Here is a 25,206-nt window from a genome sequence, read left to right as displayed (position 1 = left end):
CTTCTGGAAGGTTCTCCCATCTCCACAGAGGAACTCTGGAGCTCTGTCAGAGTGACCATCGGGTTCTTGGTCACCTCCCTGACCAAGACCCTTCTCCCTCGATTGCTCAGTTTTGCTGGGCGGCCAGCTCTAGCAAGAGTCTTGATGGATCCAAACTTCTTCTATTTAAGAATGATGGAGGCCACTGTATTTTTGGGGAGCTTCAATGCTGCCGACATTTGTTGGTACCCTTCCCCAGATCTGTGCCTCGACACAATCCTGTCTCAGAGCTCTACAGACAATTCCTTCAACCTCATGGCTTGGTTTTTTCTCTGACATGCACTGTCAACTGTGGGACCTTATATAGGCAGGTGTGTGCCTTTCCAAATCATGTTCATTTAATTGAATTTACCACAGGTGGACTCCAATCAAGTTGTAGAAACATCTCAAGGATGATCAATGGAAACAGGATGCACCTGAGCTCAGTTTCGAGTCACATAGTAAAGGGTCTGCATACTTATGTAAATAAGATATTTCTGTTTTCGCTTTGTTTGTATGGGGATCTGCAGATTGATGAGGATTTTTTTTATTTTATCCATTTTAGAATAAGGCTCTAACATAACAAAATGTTGAAAAAGTCAAAGGGTCTGAATACTTTTCGAATGCACTGTATTCCGAGTTAACCGTGGATCTCAACACCTGACGCAGACCTACCATTCCTCATTGCCAACGACATGCACCAAATGTGACCATTCTCCATAGAATCTACAAGACCATTCCCATCAGCAGTGCCGAGCGAAGTTCTAGTCGCCTGAAGCTCATCAAGAGCTATTTGTGTGCATGCATGAATGAGGCCAGACTATCCAATCTCACTTTGCTTTGTTTTGAGCAAGAAAAATAGCCACGAGAAGATGTTTGCGGGTTGGGGTGCTGCGATAAGAAATATACAAAATAATTCCGGTTTTCAGTCCTGTGGCTATGGCAGGACATAGACATTTACAAAGTGGTTTGACAACATGAAGGAGAGGAAGATGACGTTTTAAAATGGGACCTTGATTTGTACATAGTTCATTCACTTGTTGGGATTATTATTTTGTTTTATGATATGCATGATGATGGAATTAACAAATTGACTACTAGGCTAAATCAATCTACAAAATGGCAAGATTGGCTGAGAAGAGGCAATCTGGTGAGTGAAACATCCTTTTTTATTGGTCTTTGGTTAAGATAAAAGCAGTCAGAATGTTATTTCAGGCCCTCTTGCTCATCACCTCTCTGCACTTATAGGCTGTGTGTGTGTGTGTGTGTGTGTGTGTGTGTGTGTGTGTGTGTGTGTGTGTGTGTGTGTGTGTGTGTGTGTGTGTGTGTGTGTGTGTGTGTGTGTGTGTGTGTGTGTGTGTGTGTGTGTGTATGTGTGTGTGTGTGAGAGAGAGAGAGAGAGACACTGCCTGCCATGTGTTGCTTACACTGTATCTGTTTTCGAGTTGTAGACTTCCGTATCTACTTTATCTTTGAATGTAGGCCTATTTGTCTACTAAACAACCGCTTCATGCTTTAGATTAATGGTTTTGATGAATCTTCGCTTGGGTGCTGCTGACCATGGTGCCGACTACCTGTGGAGCTCTCCCGGCCGCTACGCTTTGTAGAGCGACACGTCCTTGGTGCTAAAACATTGTTTTGCTATTAGCGGCCGACTGGCAACCTGTTTTCTTCTTTTATGTGTCTGGCAAAGTGAAACACCATATCTCTCTGTATGTTTTATTGGAAATCGGATTGCATGGCTCAATATGTGATAATGCCTCATTTGCATTTATGATAGGCCATATCAGCTATCCTTTAAAAAATGATTTGGTCAGAAGGGCCCCTCGAGACCAATCCACCCCCTCTGTGCTGAGACCCTAGCACCGCACCTGGTTGTAGGCCACCGTTTTGTTGAATTATTATTTGTTATAGCTAATGGGGAAGCTACAATTAATATGTTCTCCAGCCCGCCACCACCAATGTTTTCCATAAGCGCCGGCTGTTGGCTAATCAACCGGTTACAGAATAATTTTCAGCCAGCTACATTTTCCACTTCATATTAACTAGGCTACTTTTCATTTAAAAGTTTCAGTTCGCCAGTCCGGCAAGCCTTCTCCCACTAGAATGAACGATATGCATCTTCTAACAATCTATTGATAGGATAGGCGCCTGTCAGTCACAAAGCGAACGATGACAGGACAACGCAGCAGAGAAGAAGAAGCGAAGCAAGAGGTTTCACAGCCCAATGCATTTCTATGGGCTTATTTTGTAACTAAGCTTGATGCCTTCCTTCCCGCCTTTTTGGACAATGACTCCCGTTTTATGGTGGAGACATGAGCATATCGTCATTATATACAGATCTCCAGTTGCAGTCCAAAAAAATTACACAGAGGAGGGAGAGAGCATGACGTGCATGAATTTTCACGTCCAAACTCAGTCAAAACAGAAAATGTGTGTCAGTCTGTTTCTTGTGAAAACAGTGAACAACTTGTGAACATTTCTGATTTATAATATATCCACAGTATTTCCACAGTAAGTTGTAACGATGAGTCAAAATCCACGGCATATCTTAATCATTTTTTTCTGACACATTTGTTTATTTTCTTTCGTGTTTTTCACATAGCCAGCTATGCGAAGTTGTGGCCCATTGTCGGCTATTTACTGTGCGTCGATTGACAACTCAACAGCAAGTGTAGACTAGTTTATAAAAGGTGTCGAACTGACTGAATAAAGTCGATCTTCTATATTATGCTATTCTGCTATTCATAAATAATGCAACTTGGTTATACTGTATGTCCATGGTATCGCATTGGAACAAGTAACCTAATGTCACGGCCGTTGAAAGAAGTGGACCAGGGTGCAGCGTGGTGAGCGTACATTTTCCCTTTTTATTTAAAATGTCGCCAACAACAGGACATTAGTGCCACAAACAAAGTTAACTACCCACACTGAAAGGAGGGGAAAAGGGCTACCTAAGTATGGTTCCCAATCAGAGACAACGATAGACAGCTGTCCCTGATTGAGAACCATACCCGGCCAAAACATAGAAATAAAGAAACATAGAAAACAAAACATAGAATGCCCACCCCAAATCACACCCTGACCAAACCAAATAGAGACATAAAAATGCTCTCTAAGGTCAGGGCGTGACATCTAAAGGATTTCCTAGGTTTCCTTTCATAGCATGTCGGGGCCAGACAGTGAGTGACTCTCGTCTCGTCAGTCAGTGTAACCTACCGAATCGCATCAGTGAGAGAGTCGTTCATTTGGTTACCTATTGGTAGGCCTAGGCTTTTTAGCGCTTATCTGCAGATAAATTATGAAAACATTTGATAAAGATGGTGAATCATCACTGCAGGAACAATGGGCTAGCCTGGCAAACCATAAAGAGCATGGCCGGCATGTCAGCACCCTGCAAACCCCTCCACATGGATGACGAGCCCACATTTGTGAAGAAACTGAACCTGTTCTACAAAAGATTTGACACCCATAATCACACAAATGACTGCTTTGCTGTCCTACAGACTGTCCCTACCTCTCACGCAGAGGAAATCATTGTTACCACAGAGCAGGTCACAAAGGTTTTTAAACAGCTAAACCCAAGGAAGGCCTCTGGGCCAATTAATGTGAGCCCAGTCCTCCTCAAGACCTTTGCTGAGGAGCTTGGCCCAGTCTGGCAACCCATCTTCCAGTTATCCTTCGACTCACACACAATACCACAAGCCTGGAAAACGTTTCACTTCATCCCCATCCCGAAAAAGCCATGCCCCAAGGAGCACAATGACTACCGACAAGTGGCTCTGACCACAATGCTCGTCAAATCTTTGAAAAGAATAGTGGCTCTGAACCTAAAACTCTCTGCAGATAGGAAACTGGACCCTTACCAGCTTGTATATAGAAACGGGCGCAGTACAGAGGATGCAGTGACCACCCTCACACACCTGATCCTGAAACACCTAGACCAACCAAAAACATATGCCAGAGAACTCTTTATAATTTTTTCCTCTGCTTTTAACACCATACAAACGCACCTTCTACTAGCCAAAATGAAAGAACTGGACATTAACCCATACCCCATTTACTGGTAACACTCATTTCTCAGTAACAGAACTCAAGGTAAACAACACTCTCTCCCCTCCTGTGGTCACTAACTGGGGAGCCCCGCAAGGTTGTGTGAGCTCACCCGTCCTTTTCATTCTGTACACCGATTGCACAAGTCAAAACACCAAGCATTTTATGATTAAGTTTTCCGATGACACTGTCCTGCTGGCCCTAATGGAGGACAACAGCGACCTCCCACTGTACCTAGACAGTGTAAACAGCCTTGTGCAGTGGTGTGACAAAATCTTTGGTCCTGAATGTCACAAAAACACAGGAGGTTATCTTTGAGCCCAGGTCAGTGGCTGACCAGAACCAGGTAGTCATTCCCGGTGAACACATCCAGCAGGTCTACTCTCATATATATATATATCTGGGAGTACATGTTGACCATGCCCTGAGATGTAGTGTCAAAGTGGACTATGTGCTATGTGTGTGCTAAGGTGCAACAGTGCATGCACTTTCTCTGCAGGCTGAAGTCTTTCGGGGCAACCTCGGAAATACTGAACATGTTCTTTTGCTCCACTATCCAGAGTGTTTTGCAGTACTGCATCACTGCTTGGTACAACAGTGCCACAGTACAGGCAATAGCCAGGGTGTCAAGTCTGCTGAAAACTGCCTAAAAAATAATTGTCAAGCTGACCATCAAAACCTTTCTGGACAGCGACCACACAAACATGCTGTGGACGGCAAACAAATATCAGAGCACCCCTCCCATGTGCTCAACTCAGAGTTTGTGCTTCTGCCATCCAGGAAGCGCTACAGACTCCCCCTGTGCAAACTGGTCAGGTACAAAATGAATTTCTGCCACATGCACTGACCTTTATGAACAAATAAGGAGGACATTGGGGACATGGGGACACAGTAGATTTACTCATTTGGGAACGGGCAATAGTGAAAAGTGATAAGTGAAATATAACTAACTGTGTTAAATAAGAGTTGTGCAATAACATTACATGTCACGCTCAGGGACCTTGAACATTAAGGGGATGTGTAAGGTCTAAATCCTACCCAATATTTTCATCTCCCTAAGTAAACATAATACATAATTAAAACCTATATTCCCTGAAGATTTTCCCAGCAGTTCAGTTAATCATGGCTCTTCAACACCATTACTCCTCAAATCTAATAACAATCACTCCCTTTCCCTCCCATATTTCTGGCACTGAAATATACTGAACAAAAATATAAACGCAACATGCAACAATGAAATCATTCTGCCAGGAAAGTATAAGCTTCTTTGTAGTGAACATGTAATTGAGTATGTTTTTAGGAAAGACTTTCCATCTAGGCCCCGTGTGGCTCAGTTGGTAGAGCATGGCGCTTGCAACGCCAGGGTTGTGGGTTCGATTCCCACGGGGGGCCAGTACAAAAAAAGTATGAATGTATGTACTTGTAAGTCGCTCTGGATAAGAGTGTCTGCTAAATGACTTAAATGTAAATCTATCTACCAGAAGACTGGGAAAGTCTCGTTGTATCACTGATACATTTTGTTCATGTCTTATGATACATTTGGGCAAACTAATACATTTTCAATACATTAGTTGATTCCTTACTAAGGTGATACATGTTTTAATATTTTTTAATGCCTGGATTCTGTGAGGACCCTAATTATCATACTTGGACCAGAATGAGGCTCTCCACTAAATTAGATATTTCTTCATTGTCTGATTTTCACAGATATTTACTTTACGTACAAGAAAATGCACTGCGATATGGTGAGAGGCATGGCATAGGCCAAACATAACATCAAACATACACATTCATGAAAAAATAAAACAAGAATGACAGTTTAAAGACTCTTACCCCTCCCTTCCACATTGCATAGCTGTGCCTCCATGTCTCTGGTCCACACTCCAGTCCAGTTGGTGGCGGTAATGCACTTTAAAATTGGTTGCCAACTGTCATAAAAAAATACACAGAATAAGACGAAGAGCTTGAAACAAAACATTATTTCGACCGTATCAATTTCTGCAGCTCAACAAACGCAAAATGACTTTTTTAATGAATTTCTTTACGTTTATTTTCAAGGTAGTAACGTTGCCACTACAATTAATGGAAGTGGTTGGCATATATGGCATCTACAAGCGTTTCTTTCCATTTCTAATTTACAAGATATCTTTCACCTACAACAAGAAAATGAACGACAAAAAGAAGGATCTTTTCAGCAATCTCTCAGAGTTCACCAAAGGCAATGGCCCGCTTCGCATTTTGGAGATTGGTTGCGGAAGCGGGGCTAACTTTGAATTCTACCCGTCTGGTTGCAAGGTGATTTGCACCGACCCCAATCCTCACTTCGAGAAGTATCTACAAAAAAGTCTGGCTGTCAATGATCACCTAACATTTGAAAGATTTGTGGTCGCTTTCGGAGAGGACATGGGGGCAGTGAAAGATGACTCGGTGGACGTTGTCGTCTGCACGCTGGTGCTGTGTTCTGTCAACGACATACGGCGAACATTGCAGGAAGCGCATCGCATATTGAGGCTTGTAAATTGATTTTCATATTTAGAGTGTAAACATTTGAGCGCTTATCCATTCTCAAATAGAAAATATTGGCCATGGTATATATAACCCTTCAGCATAGTTAAATTATGTTTTTCAGAGAAATGTCAGTAACGCGCTGCTGGCATTTTGTCAACAGATTATACACTGAGTATACAAAACATTAGGAACACCTGCTCTTTCCATGACAGACTGACCATGTGAATCTAGATGAAAGCTATGATCCCTTATTGATGTCACTTGTTAAATCCACTTCAATCAGCGTAGATGAAGGGGAGGAGACAGGTTCAAAGGATTTTTAAGCATTGAGACAATTTAATACATGGATTGTGTATGTGTGCCATTAATGGATTGTGTATGTGTGCCATTAGGCTATAGCTGGGAAGTTGCAACAAGCTATAGCAGGCACCAAACGTATGCAATATAGCTACACTAACTAATTCAACTTAGTTCGATTGAATCATCAGGAACACAAGCTAGTGGGTAATGAATACACCACTGTGCAGGCACTTGAATCACTAAACATAAATGCCCTGCTGCGGCTAGTTTTAGAAGACTGTCATGTTTATAAGTTTCAACTAAATAGTCAGTTACTATCTACATACTGACAATGCATTTTTCTACTAACAGTGGTATGGACTGAAGGTTGGAACAAAATGCTTTTTAACTACTGGTAACTTGTTGTTGTCAATGTCCAACAGGGTGGTGCGCTGTACTTTTTGGAGCATGTAGTGGCAGACCCATCTTCTTGGACATATTTCTTCCAGCACGTCTTCCAGCCGATATGGTACTACTTTGGGGATGGATGTGAAGTAGTCAGGGCGACATGGAAACATCTGGAGACTGCTGGGTTCTCTGAGCTCAAACTGAGGCACATCGAGGCACCACTCAACTTCATGATCAAACCACATATTATAGGCTATGCTGTCAAGTAAAGTTTGACTAAAAAATCTAAAAAGCACTTGAACATCTGAGTTATCTCGTTGCAAGTGTGTGGGAATAATGTGATGACAGTTTAAAGAAAAAATAAACCCGCACAGTGCTCTTGTTTGTATCACTTGTTCCTATGCAGGCTTTAATATAATACGTCATAAGCAAGAGTGCGGGTTTCTCTTTTCTTTACAGTAAAGTTTGATAAAAATCTCTGGTCTTAGGCCTATCCCAGCAACTGTTTGAAAGTAATTGTTGACACTTATGTATTCAGTGTAATTTTATAACCCTTATTTTACCAGGTAAGTTGACTCAGAACACGTTCTTATTTAACTTGGGGAATAGCTATGGGGATGAATGATCTAATTGGAAGCTAGGTATGATTAGATGGCCATGACGGTCAGATTGGGAATTTAGCCAGGACACTGGGGTTAACATCACTACTCTTACGATAAGTGCCATGGGAGTCAGGACAACTGTTTAACGTCCCATCCAAAAGACCGCACCCTACACCGGGCAATGTCCCTAATCGCTGCCCTGGGATATTTATTTTAGACCAGAGGATAGAGTGCCTCCTACTTGCCCTCCAACACCACTTCCAGCAGCAACTGGTCTCCCATCCAGAGAACAACCAGTCCAACCTTGTTTAGCTTCAGAGGAAAGCCAGCAGCATACCACCAAGTGTTATTTTGAGTACTTTTCTTAAAACGTGTTATTCAAAAAAGCTACTTAAAATGGCATATACAGGGAGTGTGTATTAATCTGAAGAGATCACCTCTGTGTAACCAAATGGAGCAACAAGCTGTTTTTTCTTTAGGGAGAGTGGAGGCTCAGAATGCTAGGAGAAGAGGACCGCTGTCATCTAGTGGATATAAACTCTAACCAGTAGGCCACCACCTGATCAGATAAACTCTGGGTCTGAGACATGTTCTATAGGGAGAATCTCAATTGGATACTCAAGTCCTTTCTCCTCTCTTCCTTCTCAAAATCCATTGGATGAGAAAGCCAGATGTCCCGCCACTCAAACCTTCTCCTCCAACAGGTTTTGAGGAGAGCGGAGAAAGGATGTGAGGAGTATGCATTTGAGATTCTCCCATAGTTTAGTCTGGCGTTTCCTCAATTCCTCCTGGCATTACAGTGCTTTCATAAAGTATTTACACCCCTTGACTTTTTCCACATTTTGTTGTGTTAGTCTGAATTTAAAATGGATTAAATTGAGATTTTGTGCCACTGGCCTACACATAATACCCCATAATGTCAAAGTGGAATTGTTTTTTGAAATTTGTTCACATTAATTAAAAATGAAAAGCTGAAATGTCTTGAGTCAATAAGTAGAATATAAAAGCAGACACTGAATATCCCTTTGAGCGTGGTGGAGTTATGAATTACACTTTCATTTAATTAGTCATTTTTCCCAATTGGTAATTAGTATCTCATCACTGCATCTCGCATACGGACTCGGGAGAGGAAAAGGTCAAGAGCTGAAACACAACCAAACCAAGCCGCACTGCCCACTTAACCTGGAAGCCTGCCACACCATTGTGTCAGAGGAAAACACTGTACACCGTGTCAGCATGCATGCATCCAGCCTGCCACAGGAGTCACTAGAGCGTAGTGGGACAAGGACATCCCTACCAGCCAAACTCTCCCCTAACCCGGACAACGTTGGGCCGATTGTGCGCCGCACCATGGGTCTCCCGGTCGCGGCTGGCTGCGACAGAGCCTGGACTCAAACCAGGATCTCTAGTGGCACAGCTAGCACTGCGATGCAGTGCATTAGACTACTACGCCACTCAGGAGGCCCATCAATTACACTTTTGATGGTGTATTAATACGCCCAGTCACTACAGCGTCCTTCCTAACTCAGTTGCCAGAGAGGAAGGAAACCACTCAGGGATTTCACCATGAGGCCAACGGTGACTTTAAAACAGTTAGAGTTTTATGGCTGTGATGGAAGACTGAGGATGGATCAACAACATTGTAATTACTCCACAATACTAACCTAAATGACAGATTGAAAAGGAAGCTTGTACAGAATAAAAATATTCCAAAACATGCATCCTGTTTGCAATAAGGCACTAAAGTAAAACTGCAGAAAATGTGGCAAAATAAATTAACTTTGTCCTAAATACAAAGCTTCACTTCATATTTTCAAGCATGATGGTGGCTGCATCATATTATGGGATCCTTGTCATCGACAAGGACTAGGGAGTTCTTTAAGATGAAAATATACAATAGAATTAAGTACAGGCAAAATGCTTGAGCAGGGCCACAACATTAATGCTTGTCTGCTTGCTCAGGACAAGTGGACAAGCAGACTATAGATTTTAGTTGTCTGAATGGACAATATAAAACAATTAGGCTACCCTGATCAGAATTGGATTAAAGTGTCCTCTGGATGTGTTGCTCACTGTCTTCCCAATCTCTGGAGACTGCATTGACAGGCACAAGTGGTCTTTCAATCATGCAGCCGCGAGATGCGTTTGCAAATTTGTTGATAATTATTGCTTGTGGTGATTTTCCCAGTTATAGCAAATTTGGTAACACTTTACTTGACACCCTGTGTCATAACATGTTATAACATCATAACCTTGTCATAATAGCTAGCATAACCTGTCATAACACTGTCATGACCCATATATTTACACCTGTTGTAATATATATTGAGTAATTTTAGGGCTGGTTATGACACCTAAATAAGAGTGTCAACCCACATTTATTCTAATAATTTTTTTCCTTGCCAAGAATTTTCTTTCGTTTTGAAGGTTTGTTTCCAATATCCTTTGTTGTAATTAATTATTTACAGTCATGTTTTTTTCATCATATTTTAAATAACTTTATAACACTGTCATGAAGTATTATGACCATCCTGTGTCACTTTACTTGGACTAAGAAAATACACTTTGACACTGTGAAGAAGCATTATGACCATCATAATCATATAAGCCAGATAGGCCTATCACGTACATGCCATTATATCAGTCAAAAAGAGGGTGTCCTGTCCTGCTCCTGAAATCTACTCCTGCATTCAGCCCAGTCATCCGCAACAGAGCATTGGGGTAGGTGCATGTCTGACATCAATGTGTGTGCAATTACAATGATGATAATTTAATATGGTCAGTTAAAAAAATACCTATACAACATAAACATACAGTTGACACGTAGGCTATGGTGCAATGGAATGTTGTGCCTTGTGTGGTAGTTTTTGTGGGTTTTGACACTTATGTAGGTGTCATAACCAGCCATAAAATAACTACCATGGTAGGTTTTGTGGGTTTTTACATTCTTATGTAGGGGTCATAACCAGTGATAAAATAACGGAAAATATGCCACAACAGATGTAAATATGTGTCATGACAGTAATATGACCTGTTATGTCAGCTGTCATCAAATCACATTTTATTTGTCACATACTCCGAATACAACAGGTGTAGACCTTACAGTGAAATGCTTACTTACAAGCCCTTAAACGACAATGCAGTTTTAATAAAATACCTAAAAAAATAAATAATAAAAAGTAAGAGATAAGAATAACAAATGATTAAAGAGTAGCAGTAAATAACAATAGCGGGGCTATATAAAGGGGGTACCGGTACAGTGTCAATGTCAGTGTGCGGGGGCACCGGTGTCGAGGTAATTGAGGTAATATGTACATGTAGGTAGAGGTATTAAAGTGACTATGCATAGGTAATAACCAAAAGTAGCAGCAGCGTTCTGGGGGGGCAATACAAATAGTCTGGGTAGCCATTTGATTAGCTGTTCAGGAGTCTTATGGCTTGGGGGTAGAAGCTATTTAGGAGCCTCTTGGACCTAGACGTGGCGCTCCGGTACCGCTTGCCATGCGGTAGCAGAGAGAACAGTCTATCACTAGGGTGGCTGTAGTCTTTGACAATTTTTAGGGCCTTCCTCTGACACCGCCTGGTAAAGAGGTCCTGGATGGCAGGAAGCTTGGCCCCGGTGATGTACTGGGCCGAACGCACTACCCTCTGTAGTGCCTTGCGGTCGGAGGCCAAGCAGTTGCCATACCAGGCAGTGATGCAACCGGTCAGGATACTCTCGATGGTGCAGCTGTAAAACCTTTTGAGGATCTGAGGACCCATGCAAAATCCTTTTACTCTCCTGAGGGGGAATAGGTTTTGTCGTGCCCTCTTCACGACTGTCTTGGTGTGCTTGGACCATGTTAGTTTTGGTGATGTGGACACCAAGGAACTTGAAACTCTCAACCTGCTCCACTACAGCCCTGTCGATGAGAATGGCAATCTATGACATGTTATAACTTATGATGCTGGGTGTCAAGTAAAGTGTTGCTGCAAATTTTGTGTCAGCAATGAAAATCCTGGAAAAGTCATGGTGTATGCATCACCTGCGTGTGTTCCAGTGGGCCATTGCCAGAGGGGAAGAGAGAGAGACATTTACGCAGCAGGTAAAATAATGGTATAGCCTACAACAGACTAACTAGATTGCCAATTCAAAACATATTGTATAGTTTGGCTGATTATCTCGCTAGTTAAACATTTAGCTATTAGCATGCATTAATGTCATTGCCATGTCCCATGTCCTAAAATAACTTTCAAACGGCACTGTTGTATAACTGCAAATGGCCAACACGCAGTTGATATGGGTGCGTAGTTGATGAAACCAATGCTGCATACTACGGTTGTAAAAACTGTCTCTCAAGGAATCAAAATTGGCTAGGATTCTCCTCTTCAATACTAGCCATGTAATTCTGACAAAGTGAAAAAAAATGTGTGCTGTCAAGATCTCCCCTACACACTGAATATTTTAACCTTACAAATAGATAAACGTCTTAGTTACCTTGCCCACCTTAGCCATTTGATCCCGGGTTCATTCAATGATGGAATTACGTTATAAAGACATAAGTATTTGGTTGTAATTGTAATGTTGCAGAGTGGCCATATTGGGTGTGAAGTCTTTTTTTCTCCATTCCTGCTCAAACACACCACATTGTAGTAAAAATCAGCTACTCAACAGGACCTTGATAAGCTGGATCTGGTGTGTTTGAGCATGGTTATATAAAAAGCCTACACACCCAGTAGCTCTCCAGATGGAGGGTTGACGGACCTCATGTGTTTTATACATTAGCCCATTAATGCAGTATTTTACTTTGTGGAGGGTTAAATGCCTTGCTCAAGTTTACAACGGATCAGAGAATAGAGGCCTTACATTGTCAATACCAGTGATAATAATGGTTATTTTGTGAAATGATTCCTTGCATCATACAACACAACTTTTAGTCACCTTTTTAATGTTACAGACCATTATTTTTTTGGACAAGTGACATAAAAAGTAAAAAGTCAGTCCCTAGTCAAAATCCTATAGGATTTGTGTTTTTTTCCAATAGAATCCTATAAGATTCTCACAATCCTATAGAGGTGACTGCGAGAATCCTATAAGATCTAATATGATTCATTTTTTATTTCCAATAGGAAAAAAGTAACCAATAGGATTCTGATAGAGGTGACACAAAGTCCTATAGGATTTTGTCACCTGCATCAGAATCTTATTGACTACTTTTTTCCTATTTGGAATCCAAAGTAATCGTATTAGACCCTATAGGATTCTCAAAATCCTATATGATTTTGTATCACCTCTATCTGAATCCGATTTGACTATTTTTTCCAATTGGAAATCAAAAGTAATCTGATTGGTTTTTGATAAATCTTGTAGGATTGTGTCACCACAGTCAGAATCCTATCAGAACTTTTTTCTTAATTGAACCCCAAAAGTATAGTTTGTTGTCATAAGTTCCAGTACAATACAACAACATTTAATAAAAATTGTGTTAATTGGAGACAACCGTTCTATATGAATTTTTGTTTTATTCTTCTTTAAGAAAGCCTGTCCCTTTAAGAGTGACTGATGATGTCATAGCTAGGCTTGCAGTGTTAATTAACTACCAAGTTCAGCTAACATTATTATTCTAACTGTTTTATCCTTCACTGTTTGTGAAGCAAGAACTATGAGTACATTATTTGTTTCGTAATGTTTCCCAACAAAGTTGTCAATGTTTTAGTCATATTTTGTTATTGTGCAGCATTTTCTGCACTTGTTTTTATGCTAGCAGAGAAACTACTGCTAGCCACATTTAGCCTATCAGCTGCCTAGCTTTCTAACGTAAACTCACTCACTTTTGTACATCGCCTTGGTCCGTACAATTGACCTTATTTTAGCGCCCCAAAAACATAATACTTCCAGATCAACTGTAATGTCAACACCATTTTGAAAAGCACACTTTCTACCGTTTCCAACGAAATAAATGACATGACCTAAACGCTGCCCGTTTCTGCATAATTCAAGAAGGCAATGAGCACCGTCGGGTCTTTTTAAAAATGGCGGGTGGGGAAGCGAAACTAATGCCTGATAGTGAGGAGAGATGTTGTGTGGGAAAATACCTTTTTTCTTCTCGATCTCTCCAACTTATCACCTTATCGCCTCTAAAATGTAAATAAAACACTATAAAGAGTTTATATAATGTGTCATTGCATACCTATTTGAAGGTTTGTGTCGAATTTGAATCGGGTTTTTAGGGCGGTGCTAAAGTGATCTTTGAAATAAACAGCGGCTTTGAGAATGATGATCGCATGCAGTGATGACGCAAAAAAATGACTAGGTATCCCCCTTACCCCGTCACTGTCCATTTTTCTTGTTTTTAAACGATGAGAGAAGTGCTTCACCTGGTGGAGAGAGATTGTAAGACAGAAATAGTTGCTTTATGTACGTTACGGCATGACCCGTCACGATGTAACGGAGGGTCAGTTTTTTTCAACTTTTCTCCACTACTATAGAGCCATTACCATGTCGATCAATGCTTGAATAGAAACGTTGTTCACACCCCAGATTTTGAAGTCAACACAGTCGCTACAGTCCCATTAGTTTTCTTTGTAGCCTCGTTTGAATGTTGCGGTTGCGCACATTTGTACGGAATGGGGTGAGTTTACGTTAGCTAAGTTGTTGCCATTTGTATCTTGTTTTTGAGTCACTGTTTGTTTGTTTATTACTAAATACACTACAGTACCAAAAGTATGTGGACACATGCTCGTCGAACATCTCATTCCAAAATCGTGGATATTAATATGGAGTTGGACCCCCCTTTGCTACTATAACAGCCTGTCCACTCTTCTGGGAAGGCTTTCCACTAGATGTTGGAACATTGCTGCGGGGACTTGCTTCCATTCAGCCTCAAGAGCATTAGTGAGGTCAGGCACTGATGTTGGGTGATTAGCTTGCAGTCAGCGTACCAATTCATCCCAAAAGTGTTCGATGGTGTTGAGGTCATTGGTCTGTGCAGGCCAATCAAGTTCTTCCACACCGATCGACAAACCATTTCAGTATGGACGTCACTTTGTGCACTGGGGCATTGTCATGCTGAAATGGGAAAGGGCCTCCCCAAACTGTTGCCACATATTTCTGTAAATACAGAAATATGCTATTTACATAAGTATTCACACCCCTTGGCAGCTATTGCAGCTGTGAGTCTTTCTGGGTAAGTCTCTAAGAGCTTTGCACACCTGGATTGAATGATATTTGCCCATTATTCTTTTCAAAATTCTTCAAGCTCTGTCAAATTGGTTGATGATCATTGCTAGACAACCATTTTCAAATCTTGCCATAGATTTTCAAGACGATTTAAGTCAAAACTGTAACTCGGCCACTCAGGAACTGTCTTCTTGGTAAGCAACTCCAGTGTAGATTTGGCCATGTGCTTTAGGTTATTGTCCTGCTGAAAGGTGAATTCATCTCCCTGTGTCTGGTGGAAAACAGACTGAACCATGTTTTCCTCTAGGATTTTGCCTGTGATTAGCTCCATTACGTTTATTTTTTATCCTGAAAAACTCCCCAGTCCTTAACGATTACAAGCATACTCATAACATGATCCAGCCACCACTCAGTAATGTGTTGTATTGGATTTGCCCCAAACATAACACTTTGAATTCAGGAAAAGTTAACTGCTTTCACACATTTTTTTGCAGTATTACTTTACTGCCTTGTTGCAAACAGGATGCAAGTTTTGGAATATTTTTATTCTGTTCAGGCTTCCTTTTCACTCTGTCAATTAGGTTAGTATTGTGGAGTAACTGCAATGTTGTTGATCCATCCTCAGTTTTCTCCTATCACAGCTATTAAACTCTGTAACAGGTTTAAAATCACCATTGGCCTCATGGTGAAAACCGTGAGCGGTTTCCTTTCTCTCCAACAGCTGAGTTAGGATGAACGCCTGTATCGTTGTGTTACTGGGTGTATTGATACTCCATCCAAAGTGTAATTAATAATTCACCATGCTCAAAGGGATATTCAATGTCTGCTTTTTTTTTTATCCATCTATCAATAGGTAGGACGTCATTGTAAATAAGTATTTGTTCTTAACTGACTTGCTTTGTTAAATGAAATAAAATAAATGGGTGCCCTTAGCGAGGCACTGGAAAACCTCCCTGTTCTTTGTGATTGAATCTGTGTTTGAAATTCACTGCTTACAGATAAATATATGTGTGGGGTACAGAGATGAGGTAGTCATGTTAAACGCTATTATTGCATACAAAGTGAGTCCATGCAACTTGTGACTTTTTAAACACATTTTTAATTCTGAAATGATTTAGGCTTGCCATAACAAAAGGGGTTGAATACTTATTGACTCAAGGCATTTCAGATTTGAATTTGTTATTGATTTGAACGAATAAAAAAAATATATATATATATTAATGCACTTTGACGTTATGGGGTATTGTGTGTAGGCCAGTGACACAAAATCTCAATTTAATCCATTTTAAATTCAAGCTGTAACGCAACAAAATGTGGAAAAAGTCAAGATGTGTGAATACTTTATGAAGGCACTGTATATCACTGGTTAGAAGAGAATTTGCTAAAGACAGTCATCTACATACATTCTAGAATGTCGGATGGAAGTTTTGTGAGGCTGCCGAAACGGGGAAGGAAACAAATCAGGTGTTTTGTAATTGAATCACGACCCGCCATAGGATATCAACAGTGACAAGAGCTGGCTGTTATTTGAGTGATACTTTGACTCTCAAATCCATGTATTGGTGTGAGACCGCAACTTTTTTTACAGAGAGCACCCTGAATTTTCATTGCCATTTGAGTTTAAAGATTATTGTAGAATTCTAAGTCCTAAGACTGCCAGGGTGTATGTCAAAATCAACAGTAAAAAAAACAATTATATTGATCTGTTTTAATCAATTTTGTGTCATTGTGATTACTATAAATGTTTACCTCATATTAGTGATGTTAGTATAAACAGGATGTGTAATTACACTCAGTTTGATGTGGTCAAAACGTGAGGTTCTGTAATGTAGTAATACATACTGTCCACGTACAGGAAATTAGTGCAAATATAAAATAATCTAATATGTAGCTTTATTGGACAATTTCACAGATTTATATGGCACAGAAACTGTACATTTTATGTTAAACTGAAATCAAGATTAAAGAACAGTAAACTTAGAATATGTGGACAACTACAAATACCTAGGTGTCTAGTTAGACTGTAAACTCTCCTTCCAGACTCACATTAAGCATCTCCAATCCAAAATTAAATCTAGAATCGGCTTCCTATATCGCAACAAAGCATCCTTCACTCATGCTGCCAAACATACCCTCGTAAAACTGACCATCCTACCGATCCTCGACTTCGGTGATGTCATCTATAAAATAGCCTCCAACACTCTACTCAACAAACAGGATGCAGTCTATCACAGTGCCATCTGCTTTGTCACCAAAGCCCCATACACTACCCACCATTGCGACCTGTACGCTCTCGTTGGTTGGCCCTCGCTTCATACCCGTAGCCAAACCCACTGGCTACAGGTTATCTACAAGTCTCTGCTAGGTAAAGCCCCACCTTATCTCAGCTCACTGGTCACCATAGCAGCACCCCCTCGTAGAACGCGCTCCAGCAGGTATATCTCACTGGTAACCCCCAAAGCCAATTCCTCCTTTGGTCGTCTTTCCTTCCAGTTCTCTGCTGCCAATGACTGGAACGAACTGCAAAAATCTCTGAAGCTGGAAACACTTATCTCCCTCACTAGCTTTAAGCAACAGCTGCCAGAGCAGCTCACAGATTACTGCACCTGTACATAGCCTATCTAATTTAGCCCAAACAACTACCTCTTCCCCTACTGTATTTATTTATTTATTTATTTTGCTCCTTTGCACCCCATTATTTCTATTTCTACTTTGCACATTCTTCCACTGCAAATCTACCATTCCAGTGTTTTACTTGCTATATTGTATTTACCTCGCCACCATGGCCTTTTTTTGCCTTTACCTCCCTTCTCACCTCATTTGCTCACATTGTATATAGACTTACTTTTCTACTGTATTATTGACTGTATGTTTTGTTTATTCCATGTGTAACTCTGTGTTGTTGTATGTGTCGAATTGCTATGCTTTATCTTGGCCAGGTCGCAGTTGCAAATGAGAACTTGTTCTCAACTAGCCTACCTGGTTAAATAAAGGTGAAATAAAAACGAAATAAAACAAATATTTAAAAAACTGAGGAACAGTCTTTCTCCCATGTCTCTCCAGAGCACAATCTCCATCTTTTTGCCTACTCACACAAGTGATAATTCCCTGAGGTTCTCAAGCTCTTCAACACACCACCAGAACCAGTCCTATAGGACTCTTATGGGATTCTATCCTATAGGATTTAATCCTATTGGATTCCAATACAAGAATCCAATAGAAAACCCTATCAGATTTTGGAACCAGTCCTATAGGATAGGTCCTATAAGATTGATTCTATCCTATAGGATAAAATCCTACAGGGTTAGGTTCCAAAATCTGATCGAATTTTCTATTGGATTGTAATATTTTTTTTTATTGGAATACTACAGGATTTTTTTTACTAGGGGTCCAACTTGACAAGTGGCTAAAAAAGTTAATGTCAAGCCCTGTAGAAAAAACCTGGTTCAGTCTGCTTTCCAACAGACACTGGGAGACCTTCACCTTTCAACAGGACAATAACCTAAAACACAAGGCCATATACACACTGGAATTGCTCAACAAGACAACATTGAATGTTCCTGGGTGGCCTAGTTACAGTTTTGACTTAAATCGGCTTGAAAATCTATGGCAAGACTTGAAAATGGCTGTCTAGCAATGATCAACAATCAACTTGACAGAGCTTGAAGAATTTTGAAAAGAATAATGTGCAGATATTGTACAATCCAGGTTTGTAAAGCTCTTAGAGACTTACCTAGAAAAATTCACAGGAGTAATCGCTGCCAAAGGTAATTCTAACATGGTAGAATCTATAAATTAGATATTTAAGAATTTCAATAAATTAGCAACAATTTATGAAGAATAAATGTAACTTTGTCATTATGGGGTATTGTGTGTAGATGTGTGAGAGAAATATTTAACACTTTTTTAAATTCTGGCTGTAACACAACAAAATGTGGAATAAAGATCCAGCTCAGACACGTTGAGGTCCCGCGGGTCACTTTCATGATCAAACTGCACATCATGGCATAGCATTCACTTTTTGGCCCACCAGCTACTGTGGCAGGTAGATAAAAAAATTTTTTATATATATATAAAGATACAAAAAACTGATGAACATGCTTTGTAATGTTTCTAAAACAATAAATGTATTACTAGTAAGAAGTAACTAATATGGTATATTGAATAACAACATTTTCTTATTTTGAGCCTTTTAACCAAAATATCACAGCCCCTTTAAGTGGTCAGATGAAGCAAATGCTAAGCTACAGTACTGTTTTGCTAGCACAGACTGGAATATGTTCCAGGATTCTTCCAATGCCATTGAGGAGTACACCACATCAGTCACTGGCTTCATCAACAAGTGCATCGATGACGTCGTCACCACAGTGACTGTGTACATACCCCAACCAGAAGCCATGGATTACAGGCAACATCCTCACTGAGCTAAAGAGTAGAGCTGCCGCTTTCAAGGAGCGGGACTCTAACCCCGAAGCTAATAAGAAATCCCGCTATGCCCTCCGACAAACTATCAAACAGGCAAAGCGTCAATACAGGACTAAGATCGAATCGTACTACACCGGCTCCGACGCTCGTCGGATGTGTCAGGGCTTGCAAACTATTACAGACTACAAAGGGAAGCACAGCTGAGAGTTGCCCAGTGACACGAGCCTACCAGACGAGCTAAATTACTTCTATGCTCCCTTCGAGGCAAGTAACACTGAAACATGAATGAGAGCATCAGCTGTTCCGGATGACTGTGATCACGCTATCCGCAGCCGATGTAAGACCTTAAAACAGGTCAACATTCACAAGGCCGCAGGGCAAGACGGATTACCAGGATGTGTACTCCGCGCATGCGCTGACCAACTGGCAAGTGTCTTCACTGCCATTTTCAACCTCTCCTTGTCTGAGTCTGTAATACCAACATGTTTCAAGCAGACCACCATAGTCCCTGTGCCCAAGAACACGAAGGTAACCTGCCTAAAATGACTACCGACCCATAGCACTCACGTCTGTAGCCATGAAGTGCTTTGAAAGGCAGGTCACATCAACACCATTATCCCTAGACCCACTCCAATTTGCATACCTCCCCAACAGATCCTCAGATGATGCAATCTCTATTGCATTCCACACTGCCCTTTCCCACCTGGACAAAAGGAACACCTATGTGAGAATGCTATTCATTGATTACAGCTCAGCGTTCAACACCATAGTGCCCTCAAAGCTCATCACTAAGCTAAGGACCCTGGGACTATACACCTCCCTCTGCAACTGGATCCTGGACTTCCTGACGGGCCGCCCCCCAGGTGGTAAGGGTAGGTAACAACACATCCGCTACGCTGATCCTCAACATGGGGGCACCTCAGGTGCGTGCTCAGTCCCCTCCTGTACTCCCTGTTCAGTCATGACTGCACGGCCAGGCACAACTCCAACACCATCATTAAGTTTGCCGATGACAGAACAGTAGTAGTGTCACCGACAATGACAAGACAGCCTATAGGGAGGAGGTCAGAGACCTGGCCGTGTGGTGCCAGGACAACAACCATTCCCTCAACATGATCAAGACAAAGGAGATGATTGTGGACTATAGGAAAAGGAGGACCGAGCACGCCCCCATTCTCATCGACAGGGCTGAAGTGGAGCAGGTTGAGAGATTCAAGTTCCTTGGTGTCCACATCACCAACTAACTATCATGGTCCAAACACACCAAGACAGTCGTGAAGAGGGCATCTTTTGCCCCTCAGGAAACTTTTAAATGATTTGGCATGGGTCCCCAGATCCTTAAAAAGTTCTACAGCTGCACCATCGAGAGCATCCTGACCGGTTGCATCACGCCCTGGTATGGCAACTGCTCGGCATCTGATCATAAGGCGCTACAGAGGGTAGTGTGTACGGCCCAGTACATCACTGGGGCCAAGCTTCCTGCCATCCAGGACCTATATACTAGGCAGTGTCAGAGGAAAGCCCCAAAAATTGTCAAAGACTCCAGTCAGCCAAGTCATCTACTGTTCTCTCTGCTACCGCACGGCAAGCGGTACCGGAGCACCAAGTCTAGGACCAAAAGGCTCCTCAACAGCTTCTACCCCCAAGCCATAAGACTGCTGAACAATTAATCAAATGGCCACCGGACAACTTACATTGACACCCCCCATTTGTTTTTTACAATGCTGCTACTCGCTGTTTATTACCTATGCATAGTCACTTTACCCCTACCTACATGATTAAATGACCTCGACTAACCTGTACCCCCGCACATCGACTCGGTACCGGTACCCCCTGTACATATTCTTATTCATATTCATCCCTTTACATTTGTGTGTATAAGGTAGTTGTGAATTTGTTAGGTTACTTGTTAGATAGTACTGCATTGTCAGAACTAGAAGCACAAGCATTTTGCTACACTCGCATTCACATCTGCTAACCATGTGTATGTGACCAATAACATTTGCATAGTCACTTTCACTTAGCTATGCATAGTCACTTTACCCCTACCTACATGATCAAATTACCTCGACTAACCTGTACATGGACTCGGTACTGGTACCGTATATAGCCTTGTTATTGAATTACTTTTTTTTTTTAATTACTTTAGTTTATTTGGTAAATATTTTCATAACTCTTTCTTGAACTGCATTGTTGTTTAAGGGCTTGTAAGTAAAGCAGTTCAAGATAAGGTTGTATTCGGCACGTGACAAAGTTTGATTTGAAATTGACTGGATATATTCACTGCAGTGTTAATTCATAAACTCAATGTTAGGCTTATCGGCTAATATGCATAGCCTACGCTTATAATTTAGGCTATAGGCTACATCTCTAGTCTGTCTTCCCAACGGGCACAGGTCGGTTGTCAAGACATCAATGACATATTTTCCTGATGTCGTATGATGGTCAGATTTTGAAAGTTTTTAAAAAATCTTTTAGGAGATGTCTAAAACGTTCATATGCAACTAGAATCTGACCTGAATAAGACGTCTTGTTGCTGACATCCTCATAAATTATATCAAACCAAAATATAACCTCTCAATATTACTGATGCTGCGCACATGCATCTCACAGTAACAATGTTCACGGCAAATCAATCCATATGTATTACCTTAAACCACAATATCCAGCTACTATGACAATGGTGAGAATCTACAAATATGAAATTGCCTTTTTAAAATTATCCTAAGGTTCATTCAACTATTAAACATATATTTTGTACCACCATAAAAAAAAAATCACATCAGTAAAGAAATACAATTTCTAGGTAAAATAACATGTATTTATTGAATGGGAGGAGATATCATTACAAAATGAACACAACCGAACAACTAATTTTCATCGCCGTCTGTCCGGTGCATACTTTAGCACCAGTCCAAGGTCCCTCTACAATTGCACCTCCAGATGGGTCGGGTCTCCTTGCCGTCCGCCAGAGGTATTCAGCCATGTTGGTTCTGACCTGTCTATTAGAGAATATGGCAAGCTCAACCATGTGCAGATGTGCACACACAAAATGTGACCTTTCCTATTGTTCAGAACATGCTATACTCACAAGTCCATCACTGTGCAGGATGTTAATCTGCATGGTGTTGAGTCTCTGCCACTTTGTCCGTAGTTTACAGTTTAAGACGTACTCAATATTCACATCTATAGTTAGGCTGCAAGTCAAGAAATGACTTTCTGGCTTCGAGGATGGTTGAGCAGACATTCTTCCTCCCAACTCAGTACATTGGTAATGGGAGCAGCATTGGTAGCAGCATCGGGCCATGTCGCCTTTTTTTATCTGGGGGAGAATAAAAATGGATCAAGGTGGATGAACATTTGAGATAGCACTTTTATTTCAATATGCACCTGCAGTAATCACATCTGCCTCCAGCTCTGACAGCAGGTTCTCGGCATGAATATCCTTGCGAGCCAGACGCAGTATCTTCTCGGGGGAAAACTGTTTTCGGTCAGCTTTGTTGAACATCCAAAGTTGAGTGAATCAAAATCTGGAGAACAGGTAGATGCAAACAAATCTATGAATTTGTTTATCATTTAGATTAGAAGGGTAGATTGAAAGGTAGCACTTTCAATGGCAAAATCTAAGCTGGAATGCAAATTATTTTGTACATCAATGAAACTGGTACAAGAATATAAATTATAATTAAATCATATATTGAATTCTGACCCACCATGCCTGGAATATTCAGCAACTGTGATTGGAATTTACCCCATAGTCTTGGACCCGTTTTCACGTATCCACTAAGCCCTCTGGATAGCTGTCTTCTTTATGAGACACATCTGACTCTTATGGGCAAAAGGTATTTCATGCCATGTAACATTTTACTTGGGAAATCCCTCTTTCCCTAAATATAGTAAGTTGTGTCTTTCCCTAAATATAGTGACTTGTGCATATCAACAAAATTGCAACTGATGTGTGAAAAACTGTAGACCATCTGTGGCCTAATATCATTACGCGTCTATTTGAATCAATTAAACCGCTCAGTAACAACAAATAACACTCAAAAAGTATTACTCCTTCAAGGGCTCCATTTCAGTGGAAATAGCAGAACTCATGCATGATAAATAATGCAGTGAGTTTTTAAATGAAAATGTAATACTTTCACCCTCTGAATCCTGAGGCAAGGGAACTGTTCCAGTAATGAAGATGTAAGTTGTGTCTGTCTCAGATGTTGGGCTGAAAGAAAGTACAACATTAATCAAAAGGTACAATGTTTACAAAAGAATCACAGTCAAATTTCCTGTCATAAGGACCATAATGATGTAACTAGTATAGAACATGTTTCTCCAAACCTCTCGAGCTGTGGAATCAACATTCGGACCATGGACTGTGTCTGTTGGATTGAGATGCTTGGGGGGGGGCAGGTATCCTAGCAGTTAAGAGCGTTGGGCCTGTAACTGAAAAGTCGCTGGTTCTAATACACGAGCCGACTAGGTGAAAAATCTGTTGACGTGATCTTGAGCAAGGCACTTATCCCTAATCGTGCCTGTAAGTCACTCTGGATAAGAATGTTTGCTAAATTACTAAAATGTAATGTCATTGTCCCGTTGGAAGGTGAACCTTCGCCCCAGTCAGATGTCCTGAGCACTCTGGAGCAGGTTTTCATCAAGGATCACTGTACTTTAATCAGTTGAGGGAAAGATGAACGGAGCAGTCTCCCAGTCCCTGCCGGTGAAAAACATCCCCACAGCATAATGCTGCCACCACCATGCTTCACCGTAGGGATGGTGCCAGGTTTTCTCCAGACATGACGCTTGGCATTCAGGCCAGAGTTCAATCTTGTTTCTCATAGCCTGCTAAAGACTCAGACCGTCATGTGCCTTTTACTGAGGAGTGGCTTCCATCTGGCAACTCTACCATAAAGGCCTGATTGGTGGAGTGCTGCAGAGATGGTTGTCCTTCTGGATGGTTCTCCTATCTTAAGAGGAACTCTGGAGCTCTGTCAGAGGGACCATCAGGTTCTTGGTCACCTCCCTGACCAAGGACCTTCTCCCCCGATTGCTCTGTTTTACCTTGCGGCCAGCTCTAGGAAGAGTCTTGTGGTTCCCAACTTTTTCAATTTAAGAATGATAGAGGCCACTGTGTTCTTGGGGACCTTAAATGCTGCAGTAATTATTTGGTACCCTTCCCCAGATTTGTGCCTCGACACAATCCTGTCTCGGAGCTCAACGGACAATTCCTTCGACATCATGGCTTGGTTTTTGCTCTGACATGCACCGTCAACTGTGTGACCTTATATAGACAGGTGTGTTCCTTTCCAAATCATGTCCAATCAATTGAATTTACCACAGGTGGACTCCAATCAAGTTATAGAAACATCAAGGATGATCAATGGAAACAGGATGCACCTAAACTCATTTAAGTCTCATAGCAAAGGGTCTGAATACTTATGTAAATAAGGTATCTGTTTATGTAATACATTTGCAAAAACTTCTAAAAACATGTTTTCACTTTGTCATTATGGGGTAGTGTGTGAAGATTGCTGAGGAAAAATATTTTATTTAAACCATTTTAGAATAAGGCTGAAACAAAATGTGAAAAAAGTCAGGGGGTCTGAATACTTTCCCGAAGGCACTGTATGTGCGCTTCTGAGGCTGTGCTGAGTGCGCTCCCTCCCAGTCCCTGGGTATGCATCTCAAAAAGCTACCATACCTTTTTTTAGGGAGAAGAAATGGCCTGAAATTTAAATTTAAGCTCTGGATATCAGCTAC

The 25,206-nt window shown here is 41.1% G+C and overlaps 1 protein-coding gene across 1 annotated transcript; it reads left to right on the top strand.

The window, feature by feature from the left end:
• The first annotated feature begins 6,004 nt into the window (after positions 1 to 6,004).
• On the top strand, positions 6,005 to 7,700 carry LOC120061577 (methyltransferase-like protein 7A). The gene is made up of 2 exons (XM_039011488.1): positions 6,005 to 6,585; positions 7,302 to 7,700. The coding sequence occupies exons 1-2, from the start codon at positions 6,091 to 6,093 to the stop codon at positions 7,533 to 7,535; spliced, it is 729 nt and encodes a 242-aa protein (XP_038867416.1). The 5' UTR covers positions 6,005 to 6,090; the 3' UTR covers positions 7,536 to 7,700.
• Positions 7,701 to 25,206: the final 17,506 nt, after the last annotated feature.

Source organism: Salvelinus namaycush, chromosome 2, assembly GCF_016432855.1.
Source record: "Salvelinus namaycush isolate Seneca chromosome 2, SaNama_1.0, whole genome shotgun sequence".
NCBI classification, from domain to species: Eukaryota; Metazoa; Chordata; class Actinopteri; order Salmoniformes; family Salmonidae; genus Salvelinus; species Salvelinus namaycush.
Note: the sequence above shows the minus strand (reverse complement) of the source record. Positions and strands in the feature narration are given on the sequence as shown.

What these genes read in the sequence shown, in the direction of transcription:
- LOC120061577 (XM_039011488.1), top strand. Translation starts at nt 6,091, where the DNA reads ATGACTTTTTTAATGAATTTCTTTACGTTTATTTTCAAGGTAGTAACG. An exon ending in CGCATCGCATATTGAGGCTT is followed by an intron (nt 6,586 to 7,301) that starts GTAAATTGATTT and finishes AATGTCCAACAG; the next exon opens with GGTGGTGCGCTGTACTTTTT.